The sequence below is a fragment of the Pituophis catenifer genome, unplaced genomic scaffold, assembly GCF_029215685.1.
Source record: "Pituophis catenifer annectens isolate HBS135680 unplaced genomic scaffold, rPitCat1.0.hap2 SCAF_17, whole genome shotgun sequence".
In the NCBI taxonomy this organism is placed as follows: domain Eukaryota; kingdom Metazoa; phylum Chordata; class Lepidosauria; order Squamata; family Colubridae; genus Pituophis; species Pituophis catenifer.
The window spans coordinates 13,012,827-13,030,462 of NW_027256897.1; the positions used below are offsets into that span (position 1 = coordinate 13,012,827).

General features: G+C 49.9%; 1 protein-coding gene across 1 annotated transcript in view; it reads left to right on the plus strand.

Annotated features, from left to right (window-relative positions):
* The window catches only part of NOTCH1 (notch receptor 1), a 112,608-nt gene that overhangs the window by 57,054 nt on the left and 37,918 nt on the right, over positions 1–17,636 (plus strand). Inside the window, exons 5-11 of the mRNA XM_070955916.1 lie at positions 1,157–1,495; positions 4,359–4,481; positions 6,620–6,853; positions 8,016–8,171; positions 10,052–10,237; positions 12,307–12,420; positions 16,125–16,238. Coding sequence (XP_070812017.1) covers positions 1,157–1,495; positions 4,359–4,481; positions 6,620–6,853; positions 8,016–8,171; positions 10,052–10,237; positions 12,307–12,420; positions 16,125–16,238 — 1,266 coding nt within the window. The remainder of the gene's footprint in view (positions 1–1,156; positions 1,496–4,358; positions 4,482–6,619; positions 6,854–8,015; positions 8,172–10,051; positions 10,238–12,306; positions 12,421–16,124; positions 16,239–17,636) is intronic.

The window sequence follows — 17,636 nt, forward strand, 5'->3', positions numbered from 1 at the left end:
TTGCAAGGCGACACGGAGCACAGAGTCAAAACGGAGCTTCAGAATTTAAACCGACCAGAATGAACAAAGTTGCTTCCTGCAAAGGCTCATGTCCCTTTGCTCCACCTTTATGTCTTATGGGAGGGGCCAATCATCTCCAAGCCTTACTCCCAAGTCGTCCCTTTTGTCTTAACTGTTCTTACCTTCTGGCAGCTCTGCGCACACGCGCACTGGGAACAATCTCCCCCTGTTCCTCTGCCTTGCTGACGTCAGACTCTGGAGGCTCCGGAGTCAGCACAATAACTCCCAGATGGCCCTGGCCCTATCTCTGCCTCCGATGCAGAGCCTTCCCCAGACTCCAGGACTGGCCCATGTTCCTCCCTAGCCTCCTCACTGTATGACTGCTGCCAGTTCCACAGGCTGCCGGCGGACCACAACACCTGGTAGAACCCCAATTCTCAGCTGCAGAACCGAGCCTGGCCTTGTGTGTTTTGATTTGTCCTTGTTGGGATTGTCGGACTTCAACAATGCAAGGAAGAGGTTTAATTTTTTTCGGTCTTCCCCGTGACAGACGGAACCAGGCAGGAGGTGCCAACACCATCTCTTTTCCATTTTTCAAAAGATTCTCTCCATCTTTTGTACTCTTGATCGGTGTTTCTTAAACTTGGCAACTTTTAAGACGTGTGTGCATTCAACTCCCAGAACTCTTTTCACCCAGCAAGGGTGGCTGGAGAATTCTGGGAATTGAAGTCCCCACGTCTTCAAAGTTGCCAAGTTTAAGAAACACTTGATCTAGCTGGTTCTGCCCACCATTGGAGGGGAGTGGGGAAGGTGGAAGAGAAGGATGCAGGCACCTTAGAGCAGGTTTCCAGCACAGGGACTAGACACTGTCCTGGTTTAAAACCAAGTGGTTTAATTCTTGAACCAAGGTATCCCTGTAGTTTACACATACAAAGAAACTCTAAAGTAGAAGAAATAGAACCAGGCAGCAAAAAAATGTGTATTTTTAAAGAAGCCGATGTAAATGGAACACAAGTGTTTGCAACGCTTTATAAAAACATTTCAAAGATTAGGACTGAAAAATGGAAGGTTTTCAGGTCTTATTTGTGGCGTGGCTGGGTTCTTTATCCTGAATTTTTGGCTGAAGCAGGCTATCTCTCCTCTCTTTGCCCTGCAGGCAAGACGTGTCAGCAGGCCGACCCCTGTGCCTCCAATCCCTGTGCCAACGGTGGGCAGTGCGTGCCCTTTGAGTCCAGCTACGTGTGCAGGTGTCCGCAGGGCTTCCACGGGGCCACTTGCAAAGAAGACTTGAACGAGTGCAGCCGGACGCCCCCCATCTGCAAGAACGGGGGCACCTGCGTCAACGAGATCGGCTCCTACCAGTGCCACTGCCGGCAGGCCTTCACCGGCATCAATTGCGAACACCTCTACGTGCCCTGCAACCCCTCGCCTTGCCAGAACGGGGGCACGTGCCAGCAGACCGGAGACGTGGCCTACGAGTGCACCTGCCTTGCAGGTAGGCTGGGGTGCCTTGGCTCTCTCTCTCTTTCTCTGAAACCTTAACTTACAGATGAACAGAGTTGGAAGGGACCTTAGAGGTCATCTAGTCCAGCCTCCCCCCCCCCCCCAGCCAAGCACCTACACCATTTCTGACAGATGGCAGCCCAGCCTCTCCTTGAAAGCTTCCAGGGCTGAAGCTCCTGCCTGACCCAGGAGCGATACAGAGGGCATCTTTGGAAGCCACGTGTAAGGAACATGGTTGGAATGAGCTGGCGTGATTCCAGCGCTCTTGTGAGAGATTTGGCAGCCTCACAAGTTTCCTGCCAGCTTCTTTTATTTTGAGTACCCATTGCCTTCGCATAGCAGCCTGACCCAACCCCGATTTCTTCACTTCATGTTGTTTCACCCCCCCCTCCCCTTTTTCTTACAATGCCCCCATTTGCATTCCTGGCTCCTCTGCCATCGGTCTTCTGCAGAATGCTGGGATACTTTAAACAACCATTAGCAAACGAGACACGTATGCAGTTCACGGGCCCCTTTAGGCTGGTTCTGCCCCGTAGCTTTTTCCTTGGGAAAGTTGGGATCTATGGAAGAGCCATATAAGGGAATGAAACTAGTTCCTGGCATCCAGTTCGGGCGGGGGTGGGGGGGGGTGGGGGCGGGGGAAGGGGAGAGTTGGCTGGACCACCCTGGACAGAACTTCACTTTCTGGTGCAGAGAAACTTTATCCCTTGCTGGGGGACATGACCATGAGGATGGATAGGCATCAAAAATATGAAGAAGTAAGCCAGCCAGCATTAGCCATGACCGTGATTAGTGCAACTGGGTAATAGTGGCAACCACAATCACATTCACATGAACCAAGTAGAATCTAGAACCCATGAATCCAAAAAGGCCCCCAGCCATCCGTAATCTGTTTCTCGGGAGGTACTTTGCAATAGAACGGATCAGGCGGTTGCCAGCTTTTCCTTTTGTAGTACCCAAACCAGCGTTTTGCAACCTGGGAAGCTAAAAGGTGTAGACTTCCAGAATTCCCCAGTCAACATTATTTATTTATTTATTTTATTATTCATATTTCTATACCGCCCACTCTCCAAGGACTCTGGGCGGCTTACACCAAAGACAGTATACTAAATAGCATATTGCCCCCAACAATCTGGGTCCTCATTTTACCCACCTCGGAAGGATGGAAGGCTGAGTCAACCTTGAGCCATATAGAATCGAACTCCTGGCAATGGGCAGAGTTAGTTTGCAATACTGCATTGTAACCACTGTGCCAGGAAGGAAGGAGGGAGGGAGGGAGGGAAGGGAAGGGAAGGGAAGGGAAGGGAAGGGAAGGGAAGGGAAGGGAAGGGAAGGGAAGGGAAGGGAAGGGAAGGGAAGGGAAGGAAGGAAGGAAGGAAGGAAGGACAATAGCACTTAAACTTATATACTGCTTCACAGTGCTTTGCAGCCCTCTCTAAGCGGTTTACAGAGTCAGCCTCTTGCCCCCAACAATCTGGGTCCTCATTTTACCCACCTCGGAAGGATGGAAGGCTGAGTCAACCTTGAGCCGGTGAGATCTGATCCGCTGATCTGCTGAACTAGCAGTCAGCTGAAGTAGCTGCAGTACTGCACCCTAACCACTGCGCCACCTTGGCTCATATGCTGTGAGAACAATTAACCAGTGGAACAACTTGCCTCCAGAAGTTGTGGGGCCCTCGATCCCTGGAGGTCTTTAAGAGGAGACTAGACGGCCACTTGTCTGAAATAGTATAGGTTCTCTCTTTAGATGCTGAGCTGAATAAACGTATTGATAAAGGGGCCACCACATTTTCCAGACTTACAAAGAGAGTAGGGCTTATTAAGAAGCTGGCGGAACATACAAAGATCCAGGTCTATAGAGCCTGCGTCCTGAGCACACTCTTGTACTGCAGTGAGTCTTGGACCCTCTACCATGGCAGGAGAGAAAGTTGAACACCTTTCATATGCGCTGTCTCCGACTAATTCTTGGCATCACCTGGCAGGACAGGTCTTGGAACGTGTTGGAATTTCTAGCATGTATTCACTATTGAAAGAGCGACGTCTACGCTGGCTGGGGCATGTCGTGAGAATGGCTGACGGTCGGATTCCGAAAGATCTCCTGTATGGAGAATTAGTGCAGGGAAAGCGCCTCAGAGGGAGACCACAGCTGCGATACAAGGATATCTGCAAGAGGGACCTAAAGGCCCTGGGAATGGACATTAACAACTGGGAAACCTTGACCTCCGATTGTTCAGCTTGGAGGCTAAAGACGCAGCACGGCCTTCTCCAATTCGAAGAGACACTTGTTCGGCAGGGCGAGGCAAAGAGGCAGTCCCGGAACCAGCGAAATCTGTGGGGTGGGCAGGGGACAGAATGGATCTGCCCTCAGTGTGGAAGGGATTGATGGCCACTCTCCAATTGGCCTTTTTAGTCACACCAGAGGCTGTTTTAGGACCTCTTTCCAGAGCACGATACCATCGTCTCTTGAGACAGAAGGATGTTAATGTAATAGGTTCTCCTGCTTAAGCAGGGGGCTGGACTAGAAGACCTCCAAAGTCCCTTCCAGCTCTATTCTGATTCTGATTCTGAACATAGTGGCAGGTCTCTTCCATACCGTTGCTAAGAAAACTCCACTAAATTAAACATACAATTGATTTCTTTTTATTGAGTCAAGCTCTCAATTTAGCTCCAGTTTGTCTGCCCTGGCTGGCAGCAGCTTCTAGAGAAGAGCTTCTTACTGCCCTGCCTGGGGAGGCTGGAAATTAAGCCTTGGTTCTCCTGCAAAGAAAACTGGGTTTGTGGCCCCTGGGGTTTTCCGTTCTTAGGGGGGCTGAGAATGGGTCTCACCTGTCCTTTTGCTCCTCCTCCACCGGCAGGTTTCGCGGGCCAGAACTGCGAAGAGAATCTTGACGACTGTCCCGGAAACAACTGCAAGAACGGAGGCACCTGTGTGGATGGGGTGAACACCTACAACTGCCAGTGCCCACCTGAATGGACAGGTGAGGATGCACCGATGGGAGGTGGGGGAAATCGGGGAGCCCCAAAGGGAGGAAAGTCGGGTGAACATCGCTTGAACTTTTCTCTCTTTTGATTTGATTTTGATTTGATTTTATTGGATTTATATACCGCCCTACTCCTGAAGGACTCAGGGCAGTGAACAGCCACAGAATAAAACACATAAATACAAAAATTTAAAATAGAATAAAAATGAATTAAATAATTTGGCTGAGACAAATTTAAAATACCCAATAATTTAAAAACAAATTAAAATTTACATTTAAAAGGGGAAAAGATTTAGGCCAGGCCAGCTTGATGAAATAAGAAAGTTTTGAGCGCGCGACGGAAGGTGCGCAGATCCGGGATCCTCCGTATCTCTGAGGGGAGCTCGTTCCAGATTGTAACTGAATTTGAAATCCAACCACCAGCTTTCTTTAAAAAAAAACAAACAAATTTTAAAACAATTAATCCCTTTTAATAATTTAAACAATACAAACAATGAACAGAGGTAGAAATGCTTGCATCTACCTCTGTTTGTCTTTTGGATGTGTTGTTTAATACGGGTATCAAACTAAAGGCTCGTGGGCCAGAACTGACCTGCAGGGTGCTAAAATCTGGCCCGTGGGGCCGGCCTGGAAATAGGCCAAAAGACCGGCCTATGGTGCCTCTAACGGCCAAAACAAACCACGGGGTGGCCCCTTTTTGGCTTCCACGGCCTCCAGCAGCACTCTGTCAGCCAAAAATGCTGCTGGAGGCTAGGGAGGCCAGGAACGGGCCACGTGGGGCCTCCACGTGGCCCGTTTTCGGCCGGCAGAGTGCTGCAGGAGGACTGGATTGGACTGGATTACAATTATGTGGCCTCAAGTAAGTGCCTGCTCTGGATCGAAAACAAGCAACATCCTATGTTAATGCTACAGTTGAATGCCAGATTTTAAACACTGTCGGTCCACTTAATCTACAATCCGCAATCTATAACGGACAGCCATTTGTATTTACTATCTTGGAAATTTACCTCTGCTGTTAGATTTTGTATTATCATGTTATTTATGCTACTGTATTTTTTAATATTAGTTGAATAATAAAAATACAATAGTATAAATAGCTTTTCTGCCTGGAAAAGCAATTTACTATTAAACAATGGGGTATAAATTTAGAAATAAAAAGTTTAGCGGGGTATGAAGTATAAGTAATAAGTAATATCTGGTAGAAGAGATAGGAAAATGGTTATCGTAAAGAACTGTGGAAAGAAAGAAGAGAAGGGGAAAAATGCATCTTGAACCTATGTCAAATGCCCACCACTCCCAGACACCTCCCCCCATCCCCACCCCCGGCCCTCTGAGGTCAAATACAAGCTTGATGCGGTCCTCAATGAAATCGAGTTTGACACCCCTGGTTTAAAACATATTTTGTTGTTTCTAAAATTAGGACCCGAAAGCAAGACAGCTCTTCCTCCTGATTCCTTCGTCCCTTCCCCATCCATAATTTTCTTTCTTGTCCTATAATATTCCCAGAAAATGCTCAGGCGATTCAGAGAGACCGGTCTGGAAAGTTGAGATTAAGTCGTTAAATGTGAAAAACGGTCCTATGTCACTTTTTCCCGTGCCATTGTAACTTTGAACAGCCCACTAAACAAACTGTCGTAAATCAAGGACTATGTGTCTAGCCCTTCCTGCTCTTCTCCTATTGGGAGTGCAATAGAGTGTCAGCACTTCAAGCTGCATTTACTCTAGTGCTGACATAAGAAGGAGAAGGGATGCGTCTGGAAAGGGACGTTTGACTTTTCACCTACTTATTTTCCCTGGAGATAATATCCCCTAGGAGATGGGATGGGAGGGGGAAATTCCTTTGAGTTGGAGCAGTAGATAGGGGTAGAATGACTTGGAAGATGGCCAATGAGTGCAGGGGAGTGGGGAACGGAAAGGGAGGGTTTTGGGTCTGGAAGTCAGTGTTGGCTTCTATGGAGTCAGATCTAGAATGTTGTGCTTAATAAATAGGAGTTTTTCTTCAAAGACTTCATTTGAAATGCAATTTATTTGAGACGACCTCAAAACCTGACATAGTGACTTTAATCTGGACCACTTTGGAGGTCTCTCCCCACCCCCGTAAAGAATTTGGATCAGTCCCCTTCTTTCTCTTCTAGGCCAGTATTGTGCCGAAGATGTGGACGAATGTCAGTTAATTCCCAACGCTTGCCAGAATGGCGGCACCTGCCACAACACACACGGGGACTACAACTGTGTCTGTGTGAATGGTTGGACGGGGGAGGACTGCAGTGAGAACATCGACGACTGTGCCAGTGCGGCTTGCTCCCCAGGGGCCACTTGCCACGACCGTGTGGCCTCTTTCTACTGCGAATGCCCGCATGGGCGCACAGGTGGGTATCCAAGGGAGAGAAAGGAAGAACGGTTGCAGGAACTGGGGTACGGCCAGTCTGGAGAAAAGAAGGACTGGGGGGGACATGAGAACAGTGTTTCAATATTTAAGGGGCTGACACAAAGAGGAGGGGGTGCTGCTTCCCTCTGCAGGTGCTAAGATTACAGGAAAACCGCTAGGAATTCTGGGAGTTGTAGTCCCAATATATTTGTAGATGTTATGGAAGAACAAGGGGGAGCGGTGTGGTGGCCTTAGAGGCAAAGACGCTCCCTCACACTCGGGAGGCTGAGAATTTAATCCTAGGCATCGACAGATGTTTCTCTATCAGGATGCAAAGAGAAAATATTTGCTGTGAACCCTGTGTAGGTGTCAGGGAGGGCATCCGGCCAGCAAACGCTCAGCTCTATTCAGTCGCCCCAACTCCATCCCAATAAAAAAGGGGTTACAGGATCATAATAAGAAAAAAAAAGTAAGAACAAGAGGATGACTAGTCCCTGCCTTCTCAGAGGTCTCCAGATGTTGATCCACAGCCCAATTCCAGCTGCTGAGAATGCACCAGCTTACTCTGATGGATCGGCAAGGCCTTCTCGGAGCTCACAGGCCAGGCACTCTGTGGCCGTGTCTCCCAACTCCCTTAAACCAGGTCTGTTTAAGACCTGAGCGACTGCCATTTACTGTCATACTAATTAGCACCCTTTTCAAAATTTCTGTTCAGTCTGTCCAATTTTTGGAGGCTGCCTAGACTCCCTATAGTTTTCTCGAGAAGGTTTTTTTTCCCCCCAGAAGTGATTTACCATTGCTTCCTTCCTAGGGCCTGAGTGAGCACGACTGGCCCAAGGCAACCCAGATGGATTTGTGCCTCAAGGCAGGACTAGAACTCACCATCTCCTGTTTTCTAGCCTGGTGGCTTAACCACAATACCAAACTGGCATTCAGTTAGCCCTAGCTTGCTACGTATTATTTTCCTAGCTTTGCCAATAAATTAAGCTCGGACGGTTTGGCTAGGATACGGTTCAGTATATAGCACGCAAGCGAGCAATTCAATAACCAGGTTGCCTCCATTGTGGCAGTGGGGCCATTGACTGCCTGTGTTGCCGATGGATGGGGGAGCATCTTTGCAAGTGTCTGTGTGTCTTTCTGAATCCACCCTCTGCCCTCTGCAGGCTTGCTGTGCCACCTGGAAGATGCCTGCATAAGCAACCCTTGCAACGAAGGCTCCAACTGTGACACGAACCCCGTGACTGGGAGGGCCATTTGCACCTGCCCCTCGGGGTACATGGGGCCAGCCTGCAACAAGGACGTGGACGAATGCTTGCTGGGTAAGGGGGCATCGGAGCCGGGGGGCACCGGGTGGGAGGGAGACCCGTGGAGCTGGCTGGGGTTGAAGAAAAGTCTGGGGAGGGAATCGGTACAGAAAACCGACCCTAGGAGACAGGCCAACCCTTGGAATGAAACTCGGGGAGGTTCGGGGCCTAGAAAAGCCGACCTGCGAATTATTTTTATATTATTAAATTCATTTGCCAGAGTGGTGCGGTGGCCTAGAGGTAGAGCTCTCGCCTCACAATCAGGAGGCTGTGAGTTCGATCCTAGGTAGAGAAGCAGATATTTCTCTCTCTGGGCACCATGAGAATATATCTGCTGAACAAAACTTCGCATTGGTGACAGGAAGGGCATCTGGCCAGTAAAGTCAAAGCCTTTATTGTCATTGTACATCACGTATCCAACGAAATAGGTTTGAACCAATTTAAACACTCAGCTCCGTTCAGTTGCCCAGACTCCACCCTGCAAGGGATTGTGGGGTCGTTAAATGAGGATGATTAAATTCCTTTGCCACCCATCTTGGCGGTTGGAGGAGACTCTGAAACGAGACAGGGTCAATTTGGCTCCAAGTTCATTGGCTCATCAAGTCCTTCGTGGGGTTTCCTTGATTCTCCACCCCCAAACATTTTATAATATAAAGATAGCTCAGTGGCTAAGATGCTGAGCTTGTCGATCGAAAGGTCAGCAATTCAGCGGTTCGAATCCCTGGTGCCGCGTAACGGGACGAGCTCCTGTTCCTTGTCCCAGCTTCTGCCAAACTAGCAGTTCGAAAGCACGTAAAAAAATGCAAGTAGAAAAATAGGGACCACCTTGGTGGGAAGGGAACAGCGATCCGTGCGCCTTTTGGTGTTAAGTCATGCCGGCCACATGACCACGGAGACGTCTTCAGACAGCGCTGGCTCTTCAGCTCTGAAACGGAGATGAGCGCTGCCCCCTAGAGTCAGGAACGACTAGCAAGTATGTGCAAGGAGAACCTTTACCTTTTACTTTAACTAATGTCAGTATGGATAATATTACTATCTGTTCCTTGGATATGCCTCCATTGAAGCTTGGGGGTCAATATTGGCTCCTTTGGGGGACCCCGATTTAGATGGCCAAATCCAACATGCCACGAGTGGCTCTCTGTCTCTTGGTTGGTCAGGATGTGGGTGGGTGGGAGGCTATTTACAAGCGGAAGGAGGAGGAAAAGATTGCAGTTGAAACAGATGCGGCTTTTGCTTGAGCTCCTGTATCCAGTGCCCCCCATAACACAGGTAATCCTCGATTTACAACAGCTTGTTTAGTGACCGTTCAAAGTTACAACGGCACTGAGAAAAGGGACTTATGACTGGTGTTCACACTTTAAGACCGTTGCGAGCATCCCCAGGGACAAATGATCAAAATTCAGACGCTTGCCAGAACTGACTCACACTTAACGACGGTCGCAGAGTCCCGGGGTCACGCAATCCTCTTGCGACCTTCGGACAAGCAAAGGACAGTGGGGGTGGGGTGGGGGAGCCAGATTCACTGATCAGCACTGTGTGACGCACTTAATAGCTGCGGTCGTAAAATGGCCCAAAATTCGCTGAACCAATGTCTCACACGGCCACAGAAATGTTGGGCTCAGTTGCGGTTGTAAGACGAGGACTACCCTGTAGCCTCCACGGGCGTCTTCGGCTTTCAAAAGTCCTGGGGGAGGGGTCTACAGAGGGGGGGGGGAGGAAATAGCATTTGCCTTGTTTGCTGCAGTGCTGGTTGGACAAGCAGCTGGGCAGAAGGAGTGCTTTGGAATTGGGGAGGGGGCGAACCAAGGACAAGAGAAAGAGAAGGACCCCTTGTAGCCCTCTTGGCCATTCGCACACGCACCTCCCCGCCTAATCCTCCTTTTCCCTCCTGCCAGGTGCCAACCCCTGCGAGCATGCTGGGAAATGCCTCAACACGGAGGGCTCCTTTCAGTGCCAGTGCCAGACGGGCTATTCGGGTCCCCGCTGCGAGATAGACGTCAACGAGTGCTCCTCCAACCCCTGCCAGAACGATGCCACCTGCTTGGACCAGATTGGGGTCTTCCAGTGCATTTGCATGCCAGGTAACCCTGCCGGCTCCCCTGTCCTTCCGGGCCCCTCTGATGGGCGGCTCTCCGGACCTTTGGGGTGCCCTGGGTGGAGCAGTGATGGAGGAGGAAGAGGTGTGATCTTCAAATCCTTTGGTGCTTGGCTTGGTTTTTGTAACCGTTCCATCCATGAGCCACGGTGGCGCAGTGGTCAGAGTGCAGTACTGCAGGCTCCTTCTGCTGACTGCCGGCTGCCTGCAATTTGGCAGTCCAAATCTCACCAGGCTCAAGGTTGACTCAGCCTTCCATCCTTCCGAGGGGTAAAAGGAGGACCCAGATTGTTGGGGGCAAGAGGCTGACTCTGTAAACCGCTTAGAGAGGGCTGGAAACCACTGTGAAGCGGTATATAAGTCTAAGGGCTATTGCTATCTATTTATCTCTATGGTCTATCATCCATCCATCCATCTACCTATCTACCTATCAGCTGTAGTGGTGCAGTGATTAGTATGCAATATTGCAGGCTAATTCTGCTGACTACCAGTTCGATTCTCACCAGCTCAAAGTTGACCCAGCCTTCCGTCCTTCCGAGGTGGGTAAAAGGAGGACCCAGATTGTTGGGGGCCAGAGGCTGACTCTGTAAACCGCTTAGAGAGGGCTGTAAAAGCACTGGGAAGCGGGATATAAGTCTAAGGGCTATTGCTATCTTTCGGGGTGCCCTCCAATTCAGACCCCTTGCAAGGGGGCCAGCCCTGCTCCACACAAGCCTGGGTAGTGGCTGGAGCAGTGCTGGGGTGAGCCAGGGCCATCGGAACTCGGAGTCATCCCCGCCTTAAAAGCCTGCATTAACCAGATGAAATTGCTGCGTTTGTACCCCACGCCAAGCCCAGTTAAATGAACCAGATGATGCTTTCATAGGTTGCTTCATGCAACCGCAGAAGACAGCGGCTGGGTTGAGTTCCAAGGAAGGCGGTAGCTGACTTCGCCCACAACGCAGCCGAATAAACGGACCCAACAACCTGGGTTTGCAGAACAGCCATAAAAACGCTAAGCCAGATTTTATTTAAAAAACAAACAAACCTATTTTAGCACTGAATCTGCTCTGAATACGTCTTTAACTGGCATGATGAAGCGTCCCGGATGAAGTCGGCTGGGGGGGGAGGGGGGAGAGGGAACTGAGAATCTCGTGCTGCGCCCTGTTTTTCCAACTTCTTCCTCCTTTCTCCCTTCTTCCCCCCCCATGCCCCCTCCCCCCCCCCCCCCACCAGAGCCTGCTTTACAAAGGCCCGAATTGATTCTTTGGCAAGAGCGTTGGAAATTAAGCGGCTGAGTTGGCAAAGCTAACCCCAGCTCGGAGGACTTAAAACTTCAGTAGGAGAGCTTGGGAGAAATTGGAGGGGTTAGTTGCTGCGGTGCCCTAAGATTGGCATCGGGCTGGTTTGCCCTATAGCTGAAAACAGTGGGCTGGCTAAGAGCGAGGACACACTGCAAGATTTTGTCTTGGCACTCCTGGGTGTGAGATGAGTTTAACCCCAGTAGGGGCTGTTTTCATAAAGCTGCAGAGTGAATGGGGACACATTAGAATAGAATAGAATCACAGAGTTGGAAGGGACCTTGGAGGTCTTCTAGTCCAACCCCCTGCTCAGGCAGAAAACCTTGTACCATTTTAGACAAATGGTTGTCCAACCTCTTCTTAAAAACTTCCAGTGTTGGAGCATTCACAACTTCCGGAGGCAAATTGTTCCACTGATTAATTGTTCTCACTGTCAGGAGATTTCTCCTTAGTTCTAAGTTGCTTCTCTCCTTGATTAATTTCCACCCATTGCTTCTTGTCTTGCCCTCCGGTGCTTTGGAGAATAGCTTGACTCCCTCTTCTTTGGGGCAGCCCCTGAGATTGTCGAATCCAGTCGGGACCTACCCTGCCCCCTTGTCTTGACCTAGTTGATTAACGAATTATCTATTCCTTCGTGTATAAGATTTTTACAGCTGCCCATCTTAAGCAACCGTGGCTGGCTCACAACGGCAACAACAGCAATTGTGTTTTTCCAAGGAGAGAAGAGACCCCGGGTTTCCCCTCCCGTTCACCGCTGTTTTTTCCCTCCCTGCAGGTTACGAGGGGGTCTACTGTGAAATCAACACGGACGAGTGTGCCAGCAGCCCCTGCCTGCACAATGGGAACTGCGTGGACAAGATCAACGAATTTGCCTGCGTGTGTCCCGTGGGTACGTTCGGTGGGGTGGGGTGGGGGGAGAAGTGGGAGGGCCTTGGAGAAGATGATTGATTTTTGCCTATAGCACAAAGCTCTTTGTAGTGGAGACCAAGGCCTGGAATTAATCCCTGGCCCAGAGGCCATGCGGAGGCTGCCCTGCCGAAGTGGGCAGTTGGGGAAATAGCTGAGGCAGCGGCAGTGGTGGCGGTGGGGGGGGGGATGTCATTTTGCTTTGGGCAATTCGGAGGAGAAGGGAGTTATGCTGGGGAGGGGCTCTCAAAAGTTCTGAAGTGTGGCCCCACCCTCCTTCAACTATCACCACTGTGATCCATAATTGGGAGAGAAAGCCTCCATGTCCAGCAGCTGTCTATCCCTGGATCCCCATCTGATGGGCGGGGAGAGGCACAAGGGTTGACCGTTTGTGGGGGGGGGGATGTGTGTTACTTTTTAACGCACTTCTCAGAAGCTCAGCAGGTGGAAAGTGTCTCTCTTTGCGGGGTGGACACACACCTGCACACACAAAGAACTGCAAGGACATTGTTACGGCCTCTTCAGTGGTCTCTTTGTTTTGGGGGGGGATGTTTTCATTTTGGGGGTCTCGGGTGTCCTGCGTAGAGGAAGCCTGGGGTGGGGCTGCCCTCCGTAGTGTTTTGTGGACAGGGAAGAAGAGAGAAATCAACCAATCAATTTATTACAGTCTTAGACCAGAGACCAGAACAAATAAAAATGCAGTTAAAAATGCTAATACAAAATAATAAATAGCAACTAAAATCTATAATAAAATCCAGAAAAGGCGAAGGGGTTTCATTGGATTTTTACCCCTTTGGTGCCTCCTTAGCTCATACTAAGTTGGGGGGGGGGCTCAGAAGGGAGGTGGAAAGCAAAGTGAGTGAACAGAGCCAATGAATAGTTAGAAAGAAGGGGTTGTTTTTCTGTGAATTCCTGGCGCATTGTGCTTTATCCCAACCCTGGATTTTATTTACTGTGCACAGAGCCCACCTTTTCCTTGGAATTCGAACGAGGGTCTGCTTTAGGTCAATCCCCTTGAAGTAGGGTGGGCTAAGAGGAGAATCACCCCTAAGTCTTCTCAGTCCAGGCCAACATTATAAGCCCTGTGCTGTCCAGACTCTTAAATCCTCTCTCCCTCCTGCAGCCATGGGATTCATTTAACAAGTGCAGTGACTTAATTATAGCCCCCCTTAACCACTTCCTTGCTTAAGCAATGGAAATTCGGCTCTCAATTGTGGTCATAACTTGAGGATTCCCTGCCACTTCTTCCGAATTACGCTTATTCCTAATGTGCGCTAGGAAATGGTAGCTCTGGTTTAGTGGTACAAGGTTAATGGTTTAGTGGTACAAGGTTAATGGTTTAGTGGTACAAGCAGGGATGGGCTTCAAAAAATTTAGCAAGGGGTTCTCTTCCCGGTTGCTGGTGGGCGGGGCCATGGTGGGCGTGGCCTAGTCAGCCTCCTGCACCATGGTGGAGGGGGCGTTTTTGCCCTCCCCGGGCTCCGGAGGCTTTTCTTGAGCCTCCGGGAGGACAAAAACGGCCTCCCCAGGCTCCGGAGGCCCTCTGGAGGTTGGAAATGAGCCCATGAATTTCCGGTAGGCCCGTTTTTTCGCCCTCCCCGAGCCTCCATGCGCGCCCTGCACTTACCTGCATCCAAAATGGGCCGCGTGGGGACTCCTGGGAGGGGAGGGATGGACGGGGCCAGCCAGGAGTGGGGTTTGGGAGTTCTCCAAACTGCACAGAATCTTAGCTAGAGGTTCTCTCATGTTGTACCTCTGGCTTTAGTGTCTGCCTGTGTTCGAAAGCACCTGGGTTATCCATGGGGCTGACTTGGGTCTGCTGCCCTCCTTCTTGGGCGTCCCTGATCTGAAAGTGACCTCCATGAAGGAAAGGAGGCCACGCAGATCTTGATTTGTGGGGCCACGTCCGTTTGCAGCCACACAGATTGCAGCCGATGCAGAAAGAGAGACAATTCTTCTCTGCAGAGAATTAAAAAGGAAGGATTTGGGAGGGAGCCCCCTTCCGTTTGGGAATAGCCAGATAGGGGAACGTTGATGCTGTGGGGTAGAGCAAGAGGACGGGGGGGGGGCAGCTAATTCATAAAACAGGCTTTGAAGCGGAGGCTTTAGAGATGTAAATCAGGAATCTTCAGCGCTGCTGCGCAGGCAGCCGAATAACTATAGGGGCGAGCTGAGGAGTTAAAAAAAAAAACAACTCTGGGGATTGAATGCCAATGAATTGGAAAAGAGACCTTGAAATACGGGGCTGTCTGCCTGCTGCCTGTCCCACCCTTGCAAGGGAAATGCAGCCATTGCAAGTAGGGGTGTGTGTTTCTGTGTGTTTATAGGAAAAAGTCATTATTACAGCATCATTTTTATCTTTTGTCTGGCTGTGAGAGTAGCACAGTCGATCGGGTGAGAAGAGCATTAAAAAGATTAGTGCAAAACTAGGCTCAAATGGGCAGGTAAGCCAGTGATTTAGTTGTGTTCCAATATCTAAGGGGTTGCCACAGAGGAGGTGGGGTTGGGGGAGTCAAGCGATTCTCCAAAGCCCCTGAGGGGGCAGGACAAGAAGCAACAGGTGGAAACTAATCAAGGAGAGAAGCAACTTAGAACTAAGGAGAAATCTCCTGACAGTTAGAACAATTAATCAGTGGAACAACTTGCCTCCAGAAGTTGTGAATGCTCCAACACTGGAAGTTTTTAAGAAGAGATTGGACAGTCATTTGTCTGAAATGGTACAAGGTTTCCTGCCTGAGCAGGGGGTTGGACTAGAAGACCTCCAAAGTCCCTTCCAACTCTGCTATCCTCTTATTCTGTTTTGCAAATGCTTGTTTTCTGACTTTGCTTTAGACCGTGAGGTTGTTTGCAAAGGGGTAACTGGGAAAGCTTTTGGCAACGGAATCCACATTTTGGGGCATCTTGGTAACCCAGTATTATTAGGATCCCAAACATCTGGATTTCAATCTTCATCTCCCAGAGAAAATGGATGGCAATTAGCTAAAATTAGGCAACTGTCAGCCCTGCAGTGCTCTGGGGATTTCATTTGGGTCAGTGGCCACAATTTTAGTCCTGTCGTGAAAGAAAGTCCCTGGGCTGGGAAGGCCAAAAGTATGGCTGAGGAGGCCGGTGGAAACGCGGGGTTGCCGTTATTACAGCCCAGAGTGGAAGTTTAATTATTGCTGGGAAGGCAAGAGGACGTGGGGATGTGGCAGCCCCAGTGCCATAGCCATCCTTTGACTTTGATTTCACGTCTCAGATTTCTCTTTTTGGGGCAAGATGGGAAGGGGGTTCTTTTGGGTTTTCCAGGTTATCTGCAGGAACCGTCCATCATGATTAAAACATAATTTTGGGCGTCAGCTGATAGAAAAATGTTGGTAGAAAAAGCAGGGATACTGTGTGAACGGACTCCTGGAAATCCTTCGAGTCGCAGTTATTTTCTGCTTCTCTAGTTACATGCCTTTCCTTTCATGATTTAAAAGAGGGGGAGGACGCCTTCTGCCCCTCCCTCACCAACCACTTGCATTAAATCCTTCCGCCTATCATTTTGAATCCCTGTTTGTTTAGGGAAGACATCACTGTGAAAAATCTGCCCCTCTGTGACGGGCCGAAAAAGTTCCCCACTGTGATTCCAAGGAGGGGGCGGGGGGGGAACAAGCAGGATCCAAAACTTCCTGGTCAAGCTATCCCTGTTTCTTCTTCTCCCAGGATTTAATGGTCACCTGTGTCAACACGACATTGACGAATGTGCCAGCACGCCCTGCAAGAACGGAGCCAAATGTGTGGACGCACCAAATGCTTACGTGTGTGAATGCACAGAAGGTAAGCTTTGGGGTGGGGGGGGTGGGGGGGGCAGACCAGAGGAAGCCCAGTAGGGTGGCAGCTGGCCTGGTGTTTTTAACCAGTCCTGTCAGGGACAGCAACACAACACATGTTTGTAGAAGAGTTTGAGAAGCACCCTTCCCTAATAAAAAACCATTGGAAAAAAAAGTATGATGGGATTTTAAGCTACTTTTCATTCACAAAACACATTTTCTAATCGTGATCCTCACGGGGCTATGGGGGCAGAGGAAGAGTGCCGGACTCACGGCAAGAAACCCAGATTCCTACCTCGATTCTGAGCTTTCCTGCAGAGGTGGGGGAAAGGGGGTTACGGTCTGGGTAACTGACTTGGGGGCATTTCTCAGGGTTGGGTGCGGCTGCTCCCTTTGATTTTCTTTCTAACTCAGTCTCGGTTTAACGGGCAGGATGCTCCTTGCTGATATGATATGGGAAAGAAACGCGTATCTGTTGTTGCTGTGGAGAATTTTGCAAATATGTCCCTAAAGAGGAAGGATGAAGGGTTGTGATGCTTCCAAATTTCTCCTTTCAAAAGCCCTAAACAGAGGGAGGTCTTGTTTGGCGACCGATGAAGCCTGTGGGGGGGTTTAAAGCTTGCCAAATCTTGGGGGAATCTCTCTCTCTCTCTCACACACACACGCCCAGGCTCCCTTGTCTCGTGGGTAGGCCCCGGGCAACGGCTGTTTACAGAAGGCAGCTTCTGGCCACGTGGGTCGGGAACAGCACCAGCATGATGGCCACATGCTGACCGAAATGATGATGAGCGTAACTCCTGTCCCGGCCCGAGCGATTCTCTGCTTTGGCCCCAGGCAGATTGTCTGGTTCTCTCAAACTCTTCGACAAACATGTCTTGTGTTGCTGCTCCCATTTTCTGCCCGATGGGGCTGAGGCCGTCCCGAATTCAATTTAAAGTTCAGTACCATCCTTTAAAGGGGTTCAGTGGCTAAGACGCTGAGCTTGTCGAGCGAAAGGTCGGCAGTTCAGCGGTTCGAATCCCTTAGGGCCGCATAACGGGGTGAGCTCCCGTGACTTGTCCCAGCTTCTGCCAACCTAGCAGTTTGAAAGCAGGTAAAAAATGCAAGTAGAAAAACAGGGACCACGTTTGGTGGGAAGGGTGTTAAGTCATGCTGGCCACATGACCACGGAGACGTCTTCGGACAGCGCTGGTTCTTCGGCTTTGAAACAGAGATGAGCACCGCCCCCTAGAGTCAGGAACAACTAGCACATATCCTTAAAATCACCCCAAGTAGTAGCCCTGAAAGAAAACCAGGCCTAAAGGAGAAGCTGTTGCAACCCGCTTTGTTTTCCCAGGTGTCCCCAAGTTCTTCCACATTGCAGGCCTGGCCCTGAGGAAGAAAGGAACAGAAAAAAAGGGGGGGA